Consider the following 21,352-nt stretch of genomic DNA (forward strand, 5'->3'; position numbering starts at 1 on the left):
TCCGGGAGCCGCGTGAGGTAAGCGCTGCTCGGAGCCTGCACCCCCTGAGCCTCTCCCCATGCCCCAACCCCGTGCCCCAGCCCTGATCCCCCTCTTGCTCTCCAAACCCCTCAATCACAGCCCAGAGCACCCTCCTGCACCCCAAACCTCTCATCCCCACCCCAGAGCCCGCACTCACAGCCAGAACCTGCACCCTTTCCCGCACCCCTGCCCCAGCCCTGATCACCCTCCCGACCTCCGAACGCCTTGGTCCCACCCCAGAGCACCCTCCTACACCACAAACTCCTCATCCCCAGCCCCACCCCAGTTTCCACACCTCCTCCCGCACCCCAACCCCAATTTTGGGAGCATTCATGGCCAGCCATACAATTTATATTCCCTGATGTGGCCCTCCCTGGTCTAGGTATACTTCGTCCTGTCAATGCAGGAAGCTGGACTCAATGACCTCTTGAGGTCCCTTCTAGCCCTATATTTCTATGTTTCTTTAAAGAGTCCCTGTCAAATAGCTGAAGCAAAAATGTTGAATTTCTTACAAGAAAGTGCATTAGGATCCTGGGGCTCTACCCAAATTAATATGAACAGAAACGTTTTCATATTTTCTGTAAGGGAATCTTCTTTTCCAATTTCAGTGAAAATAGTTTTCTTTTTGAATTAAAACACACTTCCCTGCCATGATGGAAACTCCAGCACAACAGTCGGCACTAGGGCATGTGAAAAGTGAAATGTGACCACAGGAAGGTAAGGGGATTAAACAAACCAGAAGAATTTTCCTGTTCAAGCCGAGAGAAACGCGAACATTAAAAGACAAGGGACCAGCAGTAATAGTAAACACTGAATTTGATTTTAAAAAAAAAACCCACCTTTGAATTATTACATCCTAGTGACACACATGTTAAGAACACATGGTAAGGCTTCTCTTCATAAGCACTTTTTAACCACACTGTAAACCACATCCATCTGTGTGGGTACCTCTGTCGAACATGGATTACCAACTGCATTGTATTTTCAGATCTGACAGTAAGCAAAGGTTTCTTGTTTCCAGTGTCCAAGACACCAGTTTTCCTGGCATCAACATTTTAAGTGTTCTTTTTAAACTACATGAAATCTGAAAAGTGCAGATGAACCAATATTTTCTGAGGGCCATAGTTACTCCTGCATTAAGCAACTTTAAATATACCTAAACTATTTCCCTCTCTCAAATGAAGCAGGGTATGAAGGAGAATTATAGGTTTACAGGAGGCTATTATGTTTTGCAGTGACCATCCAGAAAATGAACAGTTTCCTCCTGCTGGTTAAGAGGATGAAATGTAGATTTACAAATAAAAAGTAGAGTTTAAAATGAGGCTGTACTTTTAAAAGGAGACTGCTAAAAAAAAAAAAAAAAAAAAAAAAAAAAAAAAAAAAAAAAAAACACCATACTGTGGGAGCACCATATTTAGTGTTTCTAATTGCCTTCTGATGATATTGGCTCAGTTTTTAGGTAAAAAACCTTGTTTCTAACTGTCAGTTCAGCCTGACCAATCTAAGAAAAGGCAAAGGGACAGGACTATTGGAACAGATAAACTGAGGCAAAAGAGAAAATATAGTTTTGCAACTGAACAAAAATAATCCTGAAAAAATTAAAAAAAAAAAAAAAAAAGATACCATGTTGGTTAATCAAGCCCTGATGGAGAAGAAACGCTGGGAGAGAGAAAAACCAACAACTAATGGAGAAGATATCATGATCTCAGGGCCCAGACAAGGGGACTATTCTGATTATATGTATTTCTCAGAACATTTCATGATCTAGATCAATGATACTCAGACTTCAGCTCGTGAGCCACAAGTGGCCCTTTACCGTGTCTCCTGTCGCTCTTTGCAGTACATGATATAAAAACACTGGGTGATTTAATTATTAACCAATCAGGATGCTCTTACTATGTTATTAGCCAATTAACTTATCAACTTGCACTAAATTGTTAACTTATTTGCTCTGAAAATTAGTTTTATATATATATATACATACATATATATATACATACATACATATATACATATATACACACACACACACACACACACACACACACATATATACACTAAGTATTTCCCCGTCATGCTGTTTAAATACAAATAGTACTATAGTATACTAAATTAATCAATGAATTCACACAACCGTGGCCCTTTTGGGTAATGTTAATTGCTAATTTGGCTCCTGAACTACCGAGGTCTGACTATCACTGATCTAAATATAGAAGTTCTGCAACATGCAAACTGTGTTCCCTTAACTGGAGGGAAAGTCTGTTGTGCTAACCAGGGCCAGCTTTAGGACGTGCGGGGCCCGATTCGAAAGAGTTGCCGCTGAAATGCCACCAAAGACAGCGGCAGCGATTGAGCTGCTGCCGAAGATAGCAGCGGCAATTCGGCAGCAGCTCAACCGGTTGCCGCTGTTTCCGACGGCACTTCGGCGGAGGGTCCTTCCTCGGCAGCAGTTGTCTTCCAGGGCCTTACCTTGCGGGGCCCCTCTTCCGGACGCTGCGGAGCCCTCTTAGGTGTGGGGCCCGATTCACGGGAATCGGGGGAATTGGCCTAAAGCCAGCCTGTCAGTTACCCCCAGGGCTAACATGCACTACAGTGACAGTTGCAGGTAGAAGGGCTAACACAAGCTGATTATTACTTATTATTGGTATTACAGTTCCCTGGGGCCCTATCAGTGCCCAGGCACATGATTATGGGTGTTATACAAGCATTCAGTAAAAGAATGCCCAAGAGGGCTTCACCATCTTTAGCAAAATCCTCATGCAAACTGCCTGGGATGGGAGTTCCCTAGTCAGGTGACAGTATGGACTTTATCTGCAAATTCAGTGGCTGGAGGCATGTTTGAGAGCACAGATGGAAAAGGAATTAACCAACCCAGAAAATGAGGAGCACCAGTTCACCAGAGTGAAAAAGTACTTCCAGGGGATAGATGCATTCCTGGGGGGGGGGGGGGGGGGGGAGCAATACAGTGTGTGTGTGTGGGGGGGGGGGGATCATTCACATGGAAATACCCAGATGTTTTCTACTTATTGACAGACTCCGTAGAAGGCTTGTCCAGTACAAAACTTTTCCCCAGAGTAATTGAATTAGCATTACTGAAGAGAGATTTCAGGTGGCCCCAACAAGTTCTCAAGCCCACAGAGTCCCTGAAGGAGAATGCCCAGGTGGCAATCCAGGAAATCTTCCAACACGTTTCCTGCTGATTTTGCAAACCTCTCCCAAGCTACCTAAGGCAGGAGTTCCATTCAGATACTTCCAAAATACTCATCAGCAAGTTGGGTATCTGGATACATGTTTGATTGCAGTGATGGAAAGTGGGACTCTTACTAGGAAGGATGGATCTACAGCTCACCGAGATGGAAGTGAAGAGATAACTGCATATTTATTATGAAATAATTGGTAGCTTCAGCCTCAGTGCTGGCAAGAAAATCCAAGGAGAATTAAGAAGCTTTCAAATATGTGACGAACTCATTAGGAAATTTATATACAAGAATACCAACTTTTTGGAAGTACTAACTGAAATGAATGAATCTTTTATATGGCATACAAAATTAGATGAAGTGGAATTTTAACAGCTGTGCTACTATTTATTCTCTTTGTGCGCTGTGACAATATTTTCAGATCATTTTACTGGCTTTGAAACAGTATATTTATGTCAGTCTACCACTTATTTATTCTTCTTATTTATGTCATCATCCTAGGTATTTATTACTTATAAATAAAATATTTCATACAAATGGCAACCTCCAACTGTAGTGATTTGCATTAAATACCTATATAAGCAAAAACACAAAAACAAAACAACTCCAATTCCAGAAAGTGCTTAAGCACAAGACCCATCCCACTGAAGTTCCTGCTTCAAGCTGGGAACACACTTAAATACACTGATGAATCTCAAGTTCACAGGGCTTCCATATGAAAAAAATACTAACTGTGTAATAATTAGTCTTTCCACTGTAACAGACCACATTCCACATGGATCTCTACCCCTTTTTCCTCTTCTACCCTTTACTAGATTATTTTCCCCCCCCAACACCGGTAGTTGTGGATGTTTGGTGTAGAAGATGGTTATGTTAGAAGAGGCTAGTTTGGTGTTCTCCCCCCATCAATCAAGTTTACATGCCCCGCCAAAAACACACCAATTAAACTCATTTGTAACCAGCCTGTCTATGCCCCCCCCCCCAAATCAGGTTAGCCTGCATTCACACCCCCGAACCAAAAATCAATTACAATTCCATGTATCCAGCACTTCTCCACAAGCAATCGTCCCCCCTTTAAGTGTGTGTGAAAACACATTCCCAGCAGATTTGCATGTCCTCTCCTTCCCCGCAGCTGACTCCTTTGTATGTGTCCAGCCTAGACTAAATTCATTCTTGCAAGGTAAAATGTGCCAGACAGCATAGCTCCCGATAGATGGTTCAAGTGCACCCTACCCCACTTCCCTCAATCAGACTTGTATGTGCCTGGCTACTCCTATCTCCCCCCAACGGAGATCCATGCAGTAATCAGGCTCGTGTTTCCTCCCCAAACACCACCACTCACATTTTCATACACTCCCCACACTTCCCCCAGATTAGATTTGCGTACGCTCCCCTGCAGCAACCTGGCTTGCTTGCCCCTCCCCCTCTCAAACTAATGAGATTGGCATAAGCACAGCCATCTCCCCTCACCATCAATCAGTTTGGCATGCAACCGTTTCATATACTGCATACTAGGTATTAACATGTGGGGACTCCCTGATTGCTGTAATTGCAGATAGCATTCCAGCCATGTGCACACAGACTGGCTTCTCAGTGCCACCTCTAAACATCCCTCCTGCAACCTGTGCTCCTCCCTCCCAGTTCCATACAGGTTGCTGCAGCCATCAGCCCTTCAAATCCCCACCATCAAGCAGGTTTTAGTGTGCCCAGTCTCACTCTCTCCACTAATCAAGCTTGTGAGGACATACTTCACCCTCCTCCATCAATCAGGCTTGCATGCACCTATCCCTTTATCCCTGTCAATCAAGCTTGTGTACACTTAGTTCACAAATTTCATCTCCCAGGCTTGTAGGCACGAGCCCATTTATCTCCATGTCACAAATCTCTCTGGGCTACCTCCTCTTAGCAGCTCACCAGACACTGAATCCTCCTTGGACTTTCAGATTCCCTGGGTCTCAGTAGGTGGCAGCCCTGTTTCTTCCCTTGGCCTCTCTGGCACATTTCCTGGGCTCTCACTCTATTACCTCTTCATGGAAATAGAGTCCTGCAGCCGATCAACCTTAGGCCCTCAGGACCAAAATATTTTCATAGCTTAACATGTCTTCTACCAGACGTACACCTAGAGGTGTGAGCCTTCTTGTTTACCTCATCAAAGGACCATATGTAGGTGTAGCCTATAACACGCAGACACTTTGCACAGGATCCTAACACTCTATTGCTCTTTTCTTAATGACACAAGAAATGCACAGATTTATACAAAAATAGTAAACCCGACATGAAACTCCCTGCCTCAGTTTCCTCCACACTTCAGGCCATTTTATGGGCCTGGATCACAGTCACTTGGGATCATCCTGCATCCTTCTGTTGCAGTGCATCACTTATATTGACTAAACACAAGTATTGACTAAAAGTTACCCGAACTCCAACATGTAAAAGTATGGTAATAAAACTGCCTGTTGGATCAGATCTAGTAAGGATCCACCTCTCTACCACATTTTGGGTAGGTAGATAGTGTTTCTGGAGAGCTATCAGTCAACAATTAGAACTGCAAACAACAAATTTCAGCCATAGCCTAAACATTTGAGACTTATTAAAATGTATGAAAAATGTCTGGCCCTTTGTAAACGTTTTCAGAAATATCTGTACGTGTGAGTTTGTTAGAAAAGAACATTTGGGTAAAGACAAAGTTTAACAATTACTTCTGTAAATACACATTTTAAAGAGGATTCTTTCCAGGAAAGTTCATGTAGCCATCTTGAAAGCAGTTTTGAATTCCAAGGCAAACAATCAGGGAAGAGACACAATTGCATCGCCTCAGGTGAACCATCATACAGAACAAGTAGTAAATTATGAATAGGGAATAGTCAAAGCAAAAGTTGTGGTGTGAAGGTCCTGAGCAATCAGAGAGTAGAATGTAAATCATTTGTCAAGTCATATTAAATAAACACATTAACAAAATCTGAATTTATTTGCAGATTTGCAAATAGGAAAAGGCGCCAAATTAATCTCTAATTACACATTCAAATAAAGATGGCTGACATATAGAGGAGAAAAAAATCTCCCCCAAAAATTTCTGCTTTTGAATTGAAATTTAAATATACAGTATTTCATCAAATTCTAGCAAATATTTCACCCAGCTGAGTCTCCATCTAACCTTTCCCAGAAAACAGGCTAATTGCTGATGCAAATATACTGAAAGACTGTCTCTTTACTTCCATTGCTTTCTTACTTTAGCTTTTCTTCTTAGGGTTCAGATTTTTAAATTTCTCTTATAAATATTGCCTCCTAAGCTTCAGCTTGCCATGAAATGCACACACAACTCCCATGGGAGACTGGGGTGTATAAGCCTTGGGTCCTGTATACAGAACATTTATATACAATTAACTTCATTCTTTAAAGCGACACTTCCAAGTAGCTTGGGCACAAACTCGATATTATGATAAAAGAAAGTGCCTTAGGAGATGGGGGCATGAGATATGACAGAACTAACAAACAGAAATATTCTTATGTTTTCTTCCTTTCCTTTTTTAAATTTAATATACACATTATGTTCAATTTTTGGGTTGAAAACCATTCCCCTTCACTGATGGAAACTCCAACATGACAGCCTAGTGCTATGGTATGAAAAACAGAAAATGAAACTTGCCACAGGATGCAAACTTCATTCATCAGACCACTTCAATTTCAATGTCCAAGCTCAGTGAAATGCACATTGAAGAAAAAAAATAAATAAATAAAGCTTGAATGGTGAAAAGTCAAACACATTTGAAAGTGACATTCATGCCAATCGCTCTGGCATATTTCTTACCAACCACACAATCTTTTCAGTTCTCAGTTTCTTAAGTAAACCTCCCAGTTTCTCAGTGCCCTCTGTCCATCCTCTGGTATTCTCTACACACATGGTTTTTCCTCTCTCATAAGACAGATAGTCTTGCTGATGTAACAGACATTCAGATCAGCCCAGCACTACTAACCACAGGTACTTGGGAGTAGACAGACAGGTCCCTACTCTAACCTGTAACTGGATGACACTGTTAATCATCACTCTTCTTACCCTTTAAATTCTTTATCTAAGAGGGCAGGGGGGGGGGCCTAAGGAAAGAAATGTAGGGATTCTTTAATATTCAAAAATGTAATGATTGTGGTCTTGTTCTCCCACTGACTTGTTCGCTTCCACTAAATAAAAAGAAGGAAACTGAAAGTAAAAACCTCAAGCAGGAAAAACCTTGAAAAGTAAAAGTGATGAAAGAAAAATCTTTCCCTACAGAATACTTAAATTCAGAGACATGGGTCGAAAACACAAAAGTCTACGAAAGACCTTGAACAGGCACCAGTTGTTCAAGTTCTACACAATCACAGGGAATCCAAGACATCATCATGATCAGCAGGAGTTCGCTGCAATTTTGCCTCATGCTGCTCTTCTCCAGTGAAATCTCATGTCTGGACTGTAACAGGATTTATGTTCTACAAACCAGAATGAACAGCGAGAGTTTAGAGCATCTGGAGAAAATGGGTGGAAACTTTCCCTTCCAATGTCTAAATGAAAGGACAGCTTTCAAGACCAGAGATATCCTCAAGATCCAACTGTCCCAGGAAAAGAATGCCAAGGTAGCCATCCAGCAGATCCTCCAAGAGCTCTTCCATATCTTTACCAACAATCTCACCCAAGCTGCCTGGAATGGGACTTCCATAAAGGAATTCCAAAACGGTCTTCACCAGCAGATTGAGAAGCTGGAGACATGTTTGAGTGCTGAGAAGGGAAAGGAGATAACCTACCCAGGAAATGAGAACCTCCTGCTCACCAGCCTCAAACTGAAGGGATACTTCCAGACAATAGATGATTTCCTGAAAGAAAAGCAATACAGCCTGTGTGCCTGGGAGATAGTCCGTTTGGAAATATCCAGATGTTTTCCAATTCTCAACATACTCACAAAAAGACTTGAAGATGAAGGTACCATATATTGGTTTTTCCTAGAAAAACTCAAATATTATATGAATAAAACAGCTGAAGAGATAGAGGTCATAATTTTATAATTCTTATTACGTAGGGCCCAATCTTTCTCCCATAGTAATTTTACCCATACACCTTTTTCAAACTCATGTTAATAAAACTGTTTTAGAGTAGCATATATAGTTTAGTGCTTCCTTACCACACACATATTCTGGAAGAAAAATATACAAATATATCGTAACTGATTACGAATGAAAAAATATCATCCGTTGATAATTAACCATACCAAATATAACTTTGCCCAGTAAGCATCTTAGTTGGGGAAAAGTTGGCTTGTTGCTGTTTTTAACAACTGCCTAGTAAGAGAAAATTCCAATCAGGACACCAGAAAATTGATGGTCTGTGCGCACACACTTCTATCCCACCATCTAATTCTGCCAGTTACTTTTGCACACAGGGATGGCCAAGACTACTTATTCTGCTTTCCTTCATTCTGTTTACCTCTACATTTCAACAACTTTGGTTAAAAAAAAAATTGTCACAAGATCATAAGTGCAATAAGGCTCAGGATTTATGATTTGACATCTGGTTAGAAAAAGATGGCCTATATTTGGCATTTGAAACTCTCCATGTTTGAACCATTCCCCTTTTTCATTTCAGCACGTGATGCTTCATGTAATGATGTTATGAAAACAGCTGAATGAAACTACACCTCCACTGGAGTGGTTCGTCTCTAAGTTGATTCTACAAGCAGTTCCTTTCCAGACTCTTATCAGTCTGTATTGCATTAAACAAGGCACCAACTCCTACAGAACTCCAATTGCTCAATTTATATACTACTTGCCATTACCAGATTGATTTACTCACATGATAAAATGTAAAACAAAAGTTATTGCTGAAAATATGCCAGAAGACAATGTAGTATTTGAACCGAATGAGAAAAACCTTATGATTTCCAAATCATTGATGTTACCCATTTGCTCAGAATTTGCCTTCGGCTGCTCTTAAAAATGAAATCTCACCTCTGAACTGTAACTGTTATGCTCACTTCAGCATAACAGATGTGAACCAGGTCAACTTCCAAACAAAATAGAAGGATAATTTTCCTTTAAAGTCAGAAAGAAGAGAGACTTTGTGGCCCCAAAAGGTTCTCAAGCCTTGGCAGAAAGAGACTGCCAAGTGGCCATCCAGGAAATCCTCGAACAGATTTGCTACATCAAGTGTCAAATTCCTTCTTAATCTGCTTGGAATGACAGTCCCATTAAAGATCCAAACATGGACTCATAAGCAAATGGAGCTTCTGGATCCCTGTTTTGCTTCAAGCATAAAAAGCAAACAAGAGCATCCCAAATTCTAGGTCATGTATAATTAAGTGCACTGGAATTATAAACTATTGCTACTATATATTCTCCTCCTGCACTGTGAAAATATTTCAGATAATTTTACTGGATTTGTAACAGTATTGTGGTGTTGATCTACTTTTATTTATTGATAATATTTATGTATTGCTCTTATTTATCATTTTCAGATGTGTTTATAATATTTATAAATAAATATTTATTTATACAAAATAGCAGCCTACTGCAGTAGTGATTTGTATTAATTATATATTTAAAAAAAGCAAAGACCCAATAACAATCTTATCTTGTTCTGCCTTAAGACTCCAGTTCAGCAAAGGACTTGTCAACATTTGGCTAAGGTTAAGTGCACGAGTCTTATGTAAACATAAACCCTGATAATTAATTTTACCAGTCCAACAGACCACAAACCACAACCTCAGTTCTGAAGCTTTTGCATTTCTGCCCATTACTAGATTACTTTTTCCCCAGCATTTGTAGTTGTGGGTGTATGGTGCAGTAGCTCATTGTGATAAAATAGGCTGGATTGGTAAGGGCTAATAAAAGGGGTGATAGATAGATGGGCATTCCGAGGGGAAGACTTCAGGCTGTCACAATACAAAATTGCTTGCCCCTCCTTCCCACTAATGGTGTGTGTGTGTGTGTGTGTGTGTGTGTGTGTGTGTGTGTGTGTGTGTGTGTGTGTGTGTGTGTGTGAACTTCCTCCCAAGTAGTCAGGTTTCCATATACTCAGCCTCCCTATCCACCACCTTTTAGACTTGTGTGGGCCTAATTTACCCCCTCCATCAGTCAGACTTGGGTACGCTTGCCTCACAAATGACATCAATCAAACTTGCATGTACCTAATCCCTCCTGCTAAAGTTTGTAAGCACCTGGGACTACCCCTTTTGCCCTCCCCCTACTGCCCCAAAATCAAGCTTGTGTGCTCATGGACTGCATGTTCCACCAACAACCACCAGTTTTATGAGCCCAGTGCATCAACATTTCAGTTGTAATGTGAATAACGACTAAAAATTACCCTAAACCCAATAATTAAAAATTATTTGAAAAAGAAAAAGAAAACAAGACTAGCCATTAGACCAGACCTAGTGAGGATCTACCGCTCTACCAAATCTGGGTACGTAGATAATATTTTGAAGAGCTACTAGTCAATCCTAGCCCTGCCTAGGACAATTTTAAGCCAGACACTAAATCCAGAGATTTCTTATTTAAAAGTTTTTAAATGAAGTCAAACAGCCACTACATTAAATGTTCAAATAGTATAAAAACAAATTGTGTGAGAATTCTCACAATGATTGTCAATCTGCCTTTAGAGAAAAAATAGGAACATATTCCCCACTGGAAATCTCGTTTATAATGCAACCGAAAATATGGAGTTGCTAATAGGAGCCTCTGTACATTCAAACTCAACAGATGGTGCCACTGCAGAAGCCTTTGCTTGTCTTTCCTCTGGGGTTCTAAAACAGTTCATTACATGGGGCTAATCTCACAAAAATTGTTTTATACACCATTTCCCCAGCTATTCGAGATCAGGTAACACCTTCGTGGCAGGTACAGCAAATGCTTACAAAGAGAAGTAGTACTAGGAACGCATTTATAGTAATTTCAGTACTAGGAACATGGGATCTGCCAGTTCCCTGAAGACCACCATCAGGTCCTCCATGTACCACCACCAATACATGAACCTCAATTGGGACCTGCTGGTTTAGAGGCATGTACAAGGAGTTAACTCTTAAAACAAATCCCTATCCTTTCTTATGGTGCAGGGTTTTTTCAGTAGCTGTGCCTATCAGTAGTAGTAGTTTCCTGCTCAAGTCTCTCTGCCTTCATTCATTCTTTGGTGGAGTTGAAGTCTACAGGTTATATTGACAAAACACAATTACATGAAAATGAGAGCAAAAAAAAAAATACTGTATAAACAAGTCAAGGATTATAAACAGATTGGTTCACAACCTCTAAAATGTATCCTCCTCTCTGGTGATACATGCCAGCAGCAGAGCATGTGGGAGCCACACAAATTCTCCTTCGAAGTCTAACTAATTCATTACCCCTACGGTGCAGAGGGGAACCTTCTGACAATCATTTCATCACACTGTTTTTAAGCTGTGCTACATGGAAGAATCAATTCATTTCTTTAAGAAGCCATTTGATGATTTCTATCATCTATGATTTTAAGCCAACCACAGCGGGATAAAAAGGGACTAATAGATCTCCACATAAGCTCTCCTTTATCCTTCCATTGGTAGGCAGGAAGAAATAGTGACAGGTTTGTCTCCAGCTTTCATCATAGAAACAGAGGCGGCTCTGGTTTCTGTACAGAACACAAGGTCTTTCCACACAATGTAATTTTTGTGCCGCTGACATTGCAAGCTACACAGACTAGAGCTGTACTAGCACTGCCCCAGCCCAATGCGCGTCTGCTCGCTAAAGACCCCCATGTGGATCATAACTGTACGAAGAACACCCCAAGAGGAAAGTATGTGCAAAAGTATCTTACTCCACCTCATCCCACCTGGCACCTCATCTCACTTCCATGTGGCACAGGTAAGAGTCACATGCAGATAGCTCTATCCCTGCACAGATCCTCTGCAGCAGGCTCTGAGCAGTTTGTAACTAACTTTCCTCAAACAGACTAGCTGTTTGCATACATGCTGCAGGGGAATTGGAACTAGGGGCACTGGGGTGCCCAGCATGAAGTAATATTAGCAAGTGAATACATGGTTTCCATCATATATGAGGTTTACAGTTTTGTTCAATGGCTTCCAGCACCCCTGAATTGCTGTTACCATAGGCGCCAACTCCGTGGGTGCTCCAGGGCTGGAGCACCCACTGAGAACAATTAGTGAGTGCTTAGCACCCACCGGCAGCCAGCTCCCTCCCTTCCCCTCCCCAGTGCCTCCCATCCACAAGCATTCCTGCTGGTCAATTCCTCCCCCTCCCTCCCAGCGCCTCCCGCCTGCCATAATCAGCTGTTCCACGGTGTGCAGGAGGCACTGGGAGGAAGGGGGAGGAGCGGGGACAAGGCACGCTCATAGGAGGGGGCAAGGGTTGGGTAGGAAGAGGCGAGGAAGGGATGGGGGTGGGAAGAGGCAGGGCGGGGGTTTGGGGAAGGGGTGAGGGCAGGACCTGGGAGGAGCAGGGACAGGAAGAGGCGGGGCTTGTGGGAAGTGGGTGGGTGCAGGGTGGGGCCATGGGTGGAGCAGGGGAGTTGAGCACCCCTGGGGCCCGGAGGAAGCTGGCACCTTCTACAGGATCAGTGGCCAAATAGCAACTGATTTCCACGGCAGCAGCTTTAGGCTCTTCCTGTCCTGTACTGGAAATGGATTTTCAATTACATGGATTTATTTTTCTGTGTTTCTACTGTTATTTATTTTTGCACATCTTCACAATCTCCTACCTATCAGGTGCTGTTATGCAGTAGGCAATTGGCAGACCATGCAACAAAGTATACATACCTGGAATCCTTAGCCACCTCAACAGCACTTTGGTCATCAAAGAATTATACTTCCTCCCCCCACCCCGACCTACCTCCAAAGTACTCTGACTTCTACCTATGTAGTGTTCTATTATGATCATGGTTGCTATTTATTAATCTGTCCTCATCAGAACTATTTCTTGTATTCCAAAGCTTGAGAAGTTTCCTAGAGACATTTATAAAAAATATGAACATACCATAAGACTTGAGATAATTAGGTGTAGAAAAGATATTTTCATTTAATTTATTAACATTAATACAATAGAAAATTTATTTTTTACCTTTGTGTGTCAATCAATTCCTATTTCATTCCAGCTCAAGATACTGTCACTACTGAGGTTAAAACAGTTGGAGGATACTGCACCATGCAGTGGAATCCCTTCAATCTGAAGATTCCTCCCAGAGTGACTTCTAGCACTCCATAACGCTTGACCTTGAATTATGCAATTGACTATTATACAATTTCAACTGCACAAATTACATTTTATGTAATTATAGTCTGTTCATTTACTCAGTGTTTAAAATGCAAAATGAAGAATATTGATGCAAAACAAAAATACCAGACAATTGTAATTTTAAAAGACAGGATTGGGACCTTAAACATTGTTGACATTATGTGTTTGGTATTGTAGCACAGCGCAGACTCACCCCTGCGGCGCCTCCTGCTAGTCATCCTTGGGAATTAGCTTTGACCCAGGAGCGCCCTCTGCAGGCTGGTGATCTGCTTGCCATTGGCCCCCCGCGTCCCTCCCAGTGCCCATGTCTTGGGTGCTGCCCCCCCGGCAGTATCCCACTATCCCTGGGTTTCCCCACCCACTATCCCCACTTTGCCTCAGTTTTGGCTACTGCCCAGTCTCCATCTAGCCCCCGTTCACTGGGGCAGACTGCAGTATCAGCCACTCATCATAGGCAAAGCAGTTTGGACTGGCTGCCTTTACCCACCCTCAGGCTGCCCCTCTGCAAGCCCAATACCTAAGACTAGGCCCTGCAGCCTGGGGAGTTGCTGGCCTAGGGCTTCCCAGCTCCTAAGGCCTTTCCCCAACCCTGCCTCACTCTAGGTCCCCAGGTGAGTTCCCCAGCAGCCAATCCTATCTCCCTCTCCAGTCAAAGAGAGAGACTTTCTGCTTAAGCTCCTGGCTCAAGCCTTTATAGGGCCAGCTGGTCCCTGATTGGGGCGTGGCCCCAGCTGAGCCTGCTTCCTCCCAATCAGCCCAGGGGTCTTGCCCTTCCAGAGCCCTCCTCCAGGGCAGTTTTAAACCCCTCAGGGCAGGAGCAGGTGACCACCCCACTACAGGTATATATTTCTGTGGTACAACACTTCTCTGATCAAATCTAATCTTGGAACCCTAACATGCAGCATAACCACAGTATAACAGCATAACACATGTGAGCTGGAACAGCTTCCAAATAAAGAGGTGTGGATAATTTTCCTGTAAGATCAGAATGAAGAGAGAGATTTCAGGTGGCCTCAATACATTCTCAAGCCATGAATGTCCCTGAAGGAAAATGCCCCGGTGAGAATCCAGGAAATCTTCCAACATGTATCCTGCTGCTTTTGCAAAAATCTCTCCCAAGCTACCTCGGGCAGGCGTTCCATTCAGAGAGTCCAACCTAGACTCATTAGCCAGCTGGGCATCTGGAGACATGTTTGGTTGCAGTGATGGAAAATGGGACTCTCTAACCAGGAAGAAAGGACCTAGAGCTTGCGAGGATGAAAGTGAAGAGATACCAATTATTTCCTAGCAGAGAAGCCGTTCAGCCTCAGTGCTGGCAAGAGAATCCAAGTGGAATTAAGTTTTCAACTCTAGGACAAACTCAAAGAAGTTTAGAAAATTAAAATACCAACCTTTTAAAAATACTAACTGAAATCAATTAAAATTTTATACATGATTTAAAATGAGATGCCGTGGAATTTTAAAAACTGTTGCTGCTATTTGTTCTATTTTTGCACTGCGGAAATATTTTAATATCGTTTTACAAGATTTGTAACATTATATTTGTCAGTCTACTACTTATTTAGTGCTCTTATTTATGTATTTATCATAGTTTTGTATTATTTATAAATAAAGTATTATTTTATGCAAAATGGCAACCTATAGTGGTAGTGATTTGTATTAAATACCTATTTAACCAAACCAAACAAACAAAAACAAGAAAGAGAACCAAACCCCCGCCCCCTGTAATTGTTCAGCCTTAAAGCCCCAACTCCAGAAAGTACTTTTGCACGTGACTAACAAAGTATGTGACCCGTCCCACTGATATTAGTGCTTCAATTTGGGAACATACTTAAATACATTGATGAATCAGTGTCCCAGTTTGCAGTACTTCCATATTAAAATAAATAGTTACTGAAAGATAATTAGTCTTTCCATTCTCACAAACCACGCACCACACCAGAACTCTGACTCCTTTTCCAATTCTACCAGGTTACTTGTCCCCCACAAAAACTTGTCAATTTGGATGTTTGATGTAATAGACGGTTGTGTTGGAAGAGGCTAGATTAGTGTCCTTTCTCCGACTAATCAAGATTGCATGAACCCCTTAACACATACCAATTAAGTTTGTTTGTAATTAGTCTGCCCATACCCCACCAGTCAGATGTGTGCATTCACATACCCTTTTCCCCCACCAATATGAAATCAGGTTTCTACATTTCCAGCACCGACCCACAATATATTTACTAGCACTGCCCCCAATATTAAGTCTGTGCTCACATGCACTCTTATCAGGTTTGTGGCCCTCCGCCTGATCCCATTACCTCTGTGTGTGCCCAGGCTAAATTCATTCTTGGGTGTACACCACAAACAAAATTACATCTGAATAATGAGAGCAGGAATAGGCCATTTGAATTAAGATTATCAAAGTTTCTCTTTGCCACCTCTACAATGCAGCTCCCCATTTAGTGGAATACGTCAGTCAGTTACTACCCAGGAAAAATGCAGAATTCTTCTGAAAAAGTCTAACAACCCCAAATCTATTCAGTGCTGGGGGAGGGGGGGACTATTTCCATTCATTCGATCAGACCTTTAATAAAAGAAAGGACAATGCTGAGCAGAGAATTCAGTTGAACTCTTTGACAATATCACCCGAATCATAAGGAGCAGCCATGCCTGTGGGGAATCCCAGCTCGCATTTCTTAAAAGAGAGGAAAATTTTGTAAATATCTCCCCCTGAAATTCTCCCACATCCTTCCACTCATGGGCAGGAGGAAGGAGGGGCGGGTTCGTCCATAGACTTCCTCATGGAAGTGGCTGTCGTTCCATCTCCAGACTCAGCAGATTCTGTGGTTTCTGCACTGAACAAAAAGGTCTCTCCAGACACAGAGATCAGCTCTTCACCCATTAGACTCCCCACCCCCCATCTTTTCAGTGCCAAGTAGTATTTTCTGGGGCTGCTCCAGGCTGCATGCAGTTGCCTCAGACAGCCTTTTAAAGTGTAATTTTTGGGCAGCTCTCATAATGAGGTGCAGCCCAGCAGAGCTGCAATAGGACTTTCCCCACCCAACTGGTTCCCTGCTTAGCATAAGTATGTTGTCATTAGAACATAGTTTTAAAGTTAAATACTCCACATTCATTGTCCTTAGCCTAGGGAGTACCTGCTGTAGGTCCTGTCCAACATGATGGATCCACATAGAAAGAGTTTTCTCATGATAAGGAAATTTCATATCACCAACTCCCACCGCCCCTCTCCCCCCCCGACACAAACAAATCAAGCTGTATGAATCAGGCAAGTCACAGTCAGTTTTCTGACCAACTGGTGCCACCCCCCCACAGCCTCCAAATCAAGCTTGTGCACTCCTTGACACCAACAACCAGTTTTGTGTACAGAATCCATTAAACTGTCAGTTATATAACATGAATAATGACTAAAAATTACCCTAAATTCAACATTTCAGATATTGGTAATAAAGCTGCTGGTTGCATCAAATCTAGTGAGGATCCACCTATATACCAGAAAAGAACATTTGCATATGGAAGTATAACAGGTAAATCTCTCCAGAAATGTTCTTGATTGCAGTTTTGAATTTGAAGGCAACCAGTCCGGGAACAGACACAATAGCATTGACTCAGGTGAACCATCATACAGAACAAGTAGCAAATTATGAATAGCAAATACTCATAGGGAAAAGATATGGTGAGGAAGTCCTAAGTAATCAGAGTGGAATATGTTCATATAAACCATTTGTGAAATCACTTTAAATAAATTCATCAGAAAAATCTGAATTTATTTGCAGATTATTTGCAAATAGGAAAAGGGGAGAAACTAATTTTTATTACAGTCAGATTAAGCTGGCTGACACAAAGGAAAAATAGTCCAATAAAATGTCCTGCTATTTTCACTGAAATTTAAATATACAGTATTTCATCAAATTCTAGCAACTATTTCATCCAGCTGAGTCTGCATCTAACCTTTCCCAGAAAACAGGCTAATTGCTGATGAAAATATGCTGAAAGACTATGTGTCTTTACTCCTATTGCTTTCTTCTTTTAGCTTTTCTTGTTAAGATTCAGATTTTTAAATTTCTCTCTCTCTCATAAATATTCATAAGCTTCAACTTGCCAGGAAATGTACACACAGAACACCCACTGGAGTCAATTGGAGATGGGGTGCAGAGCCTATATTAATATTGGGTCCCGTATACAGTATATTTATGTACAATAAACTGCATTCTTTAAAGTGACACTTCCAAATAGTTTAGGGCCAAACTCCAGATTATGATTAAAGAATGCGCTTGAGGTGATGGGTCAGGGAGATGTAAAAGAAATAACTTAAAGAGAAATATTTATAGATTTTCTTCCTTTCCTTTTTAAAAATTAATATGAAAAGCTCCATTTCAATTTTGGGGTTGAAAACCATTCCCCTTCACTGATGGAAACTCCAGCATGACAGCCTAGTGCTATGGTATGAAAAACAGAAAGTGAAACTTGCTACAGGCTGCAAACTTCATTCATCAGACCACTTGAATTGCAATGTCCAAGCTTGAATGGTGAAAAGTTAATCATGTCTGAAAGTGACATTCATTTATGTCAGTCTCTCTAGCATATTTATTACCAACCACATAATCTGTTTGGACAACTCCGTTCCATGTCACCACACTAAATCACTGGGAACTACTCAGAAGTGCCCGAGAAGATAACATGTTCACACTCTTCAACTGTACCTGTTCCTCAGGCTTTTCACAGCTGGTATCAGGTTCTTAAGTAAACCTCCCAGTTTCTCAGTGCCCTCTGTCCATCCTCTGGTATTCCCTACACACATGGGTTTTCCTCTCTCATATTTCAAATGGCCAGGAAATTGTGTGAGATTAATAGAGAATTGTCTGGGCCTCAATCTCCCGCAGGAATTCTTTCCAAGCTTATCAAATTTTAAGAGGTCCCTATAGTATTACTCCCTCTCAAAGGCTGCAAGGAAGGAATGAGACAGCTAGAGTATAGCAGGGTTTTCTGATTTTGAGTGGGACACCAGAGAGGGAAAGTTTTCCATCTGCTGGCAAAGTGAAGGAACAGCAGCTTTATACATCACTTCACTGCTGTTATCTGCAGAGTCTAGGAAAAAGAAGCTCTCCATTAGTTCCCCCCATCTGCCAAAATTCATTTGTATCAGTTAAAAGCATGGATAGTCTTGCTGATGTAACAGATATTCAGACCTGCCTAGCAATGCTAACTACAGGAACTTGGGAGTAGACAGACAGGTCCCTACTCTAACCTGTAACTGGATAATACTGTTAATCATCAAACTCTTCTTACCCTTTAAATATTCTTTATCTAAGAGGGCAGGGGGGACGTAAGGAAAGAAATGTAGGGATTCTTTAATATTAAAAAAGTAATGACCGTGGTTTGGTTCTTCTAATGTCTTGTTCGCTTCCACTAAATAAAAAGAAGGAAACCGAAAGTAAAAACCTCAAGCAGAAAAAACCTTGAAAAGTAGAAAGTGATGAAAGCAAAATCTTTCCCTACAGAATACTTAAATTCAGAGACATGGGTCAAAAACACAAAAGTCTACGAAAGACCTTGAACAGGCACCAGTTGCTCAAGTTCTACACAAACACAGGGAATCCAAGACATCATCATGATCAGCAGGAGTTTGCTGCAATTTTGCCTCATGCTGCTCTTCTCCAGTGAAATCTCATGTCTGGACTGTAACAGGATTTATGTTCTACAAACCAGAATGAACAGCGAGAGTTTAGAGCATCTGGAGAAAATGGGTAGAAACTTTCCCTTCCAATGTCTAAATGAAAGGACAGCTTTCAAGACCAGAGATATCCTCAAGATCCGACTGTCCCAGCAAGAGAATGCCAAGGTAGCCATCCAGCAAATCCTCCAAGAGCTCTTCCATATCTTTACCAACAATCTCACCCAAGCTGCCTGGAATGAGACTTCCATAAAGGAATTCCAAAATGGTCTTCACCAGCAGATTGAGAAGCTGGAGACATGTTTGAGTGCTGAGATGGAAAAGGAAATAGCCTACCCAGGAAATGAGAACCTCCTGCTCACCAGCCTCAAACTGAAGAGATATTTCCAGACAATCGACGATTTCCTGAAAGAAAAGCAATACAGCCAGTGTGCCTGGGAGATCATCCGTGTGGAAATATCCAGATGTTTCCTCATGCTCAACATACTCACAAAGAGACTTGAAAATTAAGGTACCATATTTGTATTTTTCCTCAGGAAACTGAATCATATTAGTTCAATAAAACAGCTGAAGAGAGATGGGGATAATTTTAAAACTCGTATTATATAGGGCCCAACACTTCTCCCACAGTAATTTCAGCTATTTCAAATTCATGTTAATAAAACCGTTTTAGAGTAGCATTAATTTAGTGCTTTCATTCTACACACACAATATTCTATATGAAAAACATAGAAATACATCATAACTACTAACTAAAGACAAAATATCATGAGTGATAACTAACCACATTGAATATAACTTTGCCCAGTAAGTGTCTTAGTTGGGGAAAAGAAAAGCGAAAACATCCCTTCAACAACTGCCTAGTAAGACAACATTCCAGTCAGGACACCAGAAAACTGGTGGTCAGTGACCACACTCTTCTATCCCACCATTGAATTCTGACAGTGACTTCCGCACATAGGGACGGCCAAGGGTACTTATTCTGCTTTTCTTTGTGCTGTTTACCACTAAGTTAAGCTGCTTTAGTGGAAAAAAAGGTTGTAACAGGGTGATAAGTTCACAAAGGCTCAGGATTTATCATTTGATATCAGCTTAGAAAAACATGGACTATATTTGAAATTTGACACGCTGTGTGTTTCAACCATTCCCTTTTTCATTCCAGCACGTGATGCTTCAAGTAATGATGTTATGAAAACTACTGACTGATACTGCACCTCCACTGGAGTTGATTCTACAAGCAGTAGACTTTCGAGACTACCTTTCGAGACTCCTATTAGTTCATCTTGCATTAACCCCGGGACTAACTCTACTACAAAAGTCTAAATGCGCATTTTACTTACTTCTTGATATTGCTGGATTGATTCGCTCACATGAGAAAGTGGAAAACAGAAGATATTGCTCCAAACAAGCCGGAGTATTTGATAAGAAGGGGAAAAGCTTCATGATTTCTTAATCATCATTGATATTACGCGTTGGCTCAGAATTTGCTTGGGGCTGCTCTTAAAAATGAAATCATACCTCTGAACTGTAACTGGCTTCATTTCAGCATTACAGATATGAACTAGGACAATTTTCAAACAAAATGGAAGGATAATTTTCCTGTAAGGTCATCTCAAAATGGTTCTTAAACCCAAAGAGACCCAGAAAGAGACTGCCAAAGTGGCCACCCAGGAGATCCCCTAACAGATTTCCTACATCTCATGCCAAATTCCCTCCCTCGCTGCCTGGAATGACAGTCCCATTCAAAGATCCAAACATGGATTCAGAAGAAAATGGAGCTTTTGGAGAGGCCTGTTTCACTGCAAGGATAAAAAAAACCGTACAAGCATATCCCAATCTATAGGTCATTTATAATTGGGTGTACTGGAATTTTAAGCTAGTGCGACTATATATTCTCTTCCTGCACTGTGAAAATATTTTCAGATCATTTTACTGTATGTGTAAAAGTATGTTTATGATCCAATTTCTATTTATTTATAATATTTATTGCTGTTATTTATCTTTTTCAGAGTTATTTTATCATATTTATAAATACATATTTATTTATACAAAATAGGAACCTAAACCACTAGTGATATGTATTAATAAGATTTTTTTTTTTAAAGATTCAATAAAAATCTTCTCTTGTTCTGCCTTATGACTCCAGTTCAGCAAAGGAGTTGTAAACATTTGTCTAACTTTAAGTACAGGAGCCTCCCATTCACATAAGTGGTTAACG

General features: G+C 41.2%; 2 protein-coding genes across 2 annotated transcripts; both read left to right on the top strand.

Annotated features, from left to right (window-relative positions):
- The first annotated feature begins 7,595 nt into the window (after positions 1-7,595).
- Positions 7,596-8,252, top strand: LOC135879879 (interferon beta-like). Its single transcript, XM_065405913.1, has one exon. It carries the CDS (start codon positions 7,596-7,598, stop codon positions 8,250-8,252), a length of 657 nt encoding a protein of 218 aa, XP_065261985.1.
- Positions 8,253-19,071: 10,819 nt separating this feature from the next.
- Positions 19,072-19,644, top strand: LOC135880639 (interferon beta-like). The gene has a single exon (XM_065406989.1). The coding sequence runs from the start codon at positions 19,072-19,074 to the stop codon at positions 19,642-19,644; it is 573 nt and encodes a 190-aa protein (XP_065263061.1).
- The last annotated feature ends 1,708 nt before the right edge of the window (positions 19,645-21,352 follow it).

This window comes from Emys orbicularis, chromosome 6, assembly GCF_028017835.1.
Source record: "Emys orbicularis isolate rEmyOrb1 chromosome 6, rEmyOrb1.hap1, whole genome shotgun sequence".
Classification (NCBI taxonomy): domain Eukaryota; kingdom Metazoa; phylum Chordata; order Testudines; family Emydidae; genus Emys; species Emys orbicularis.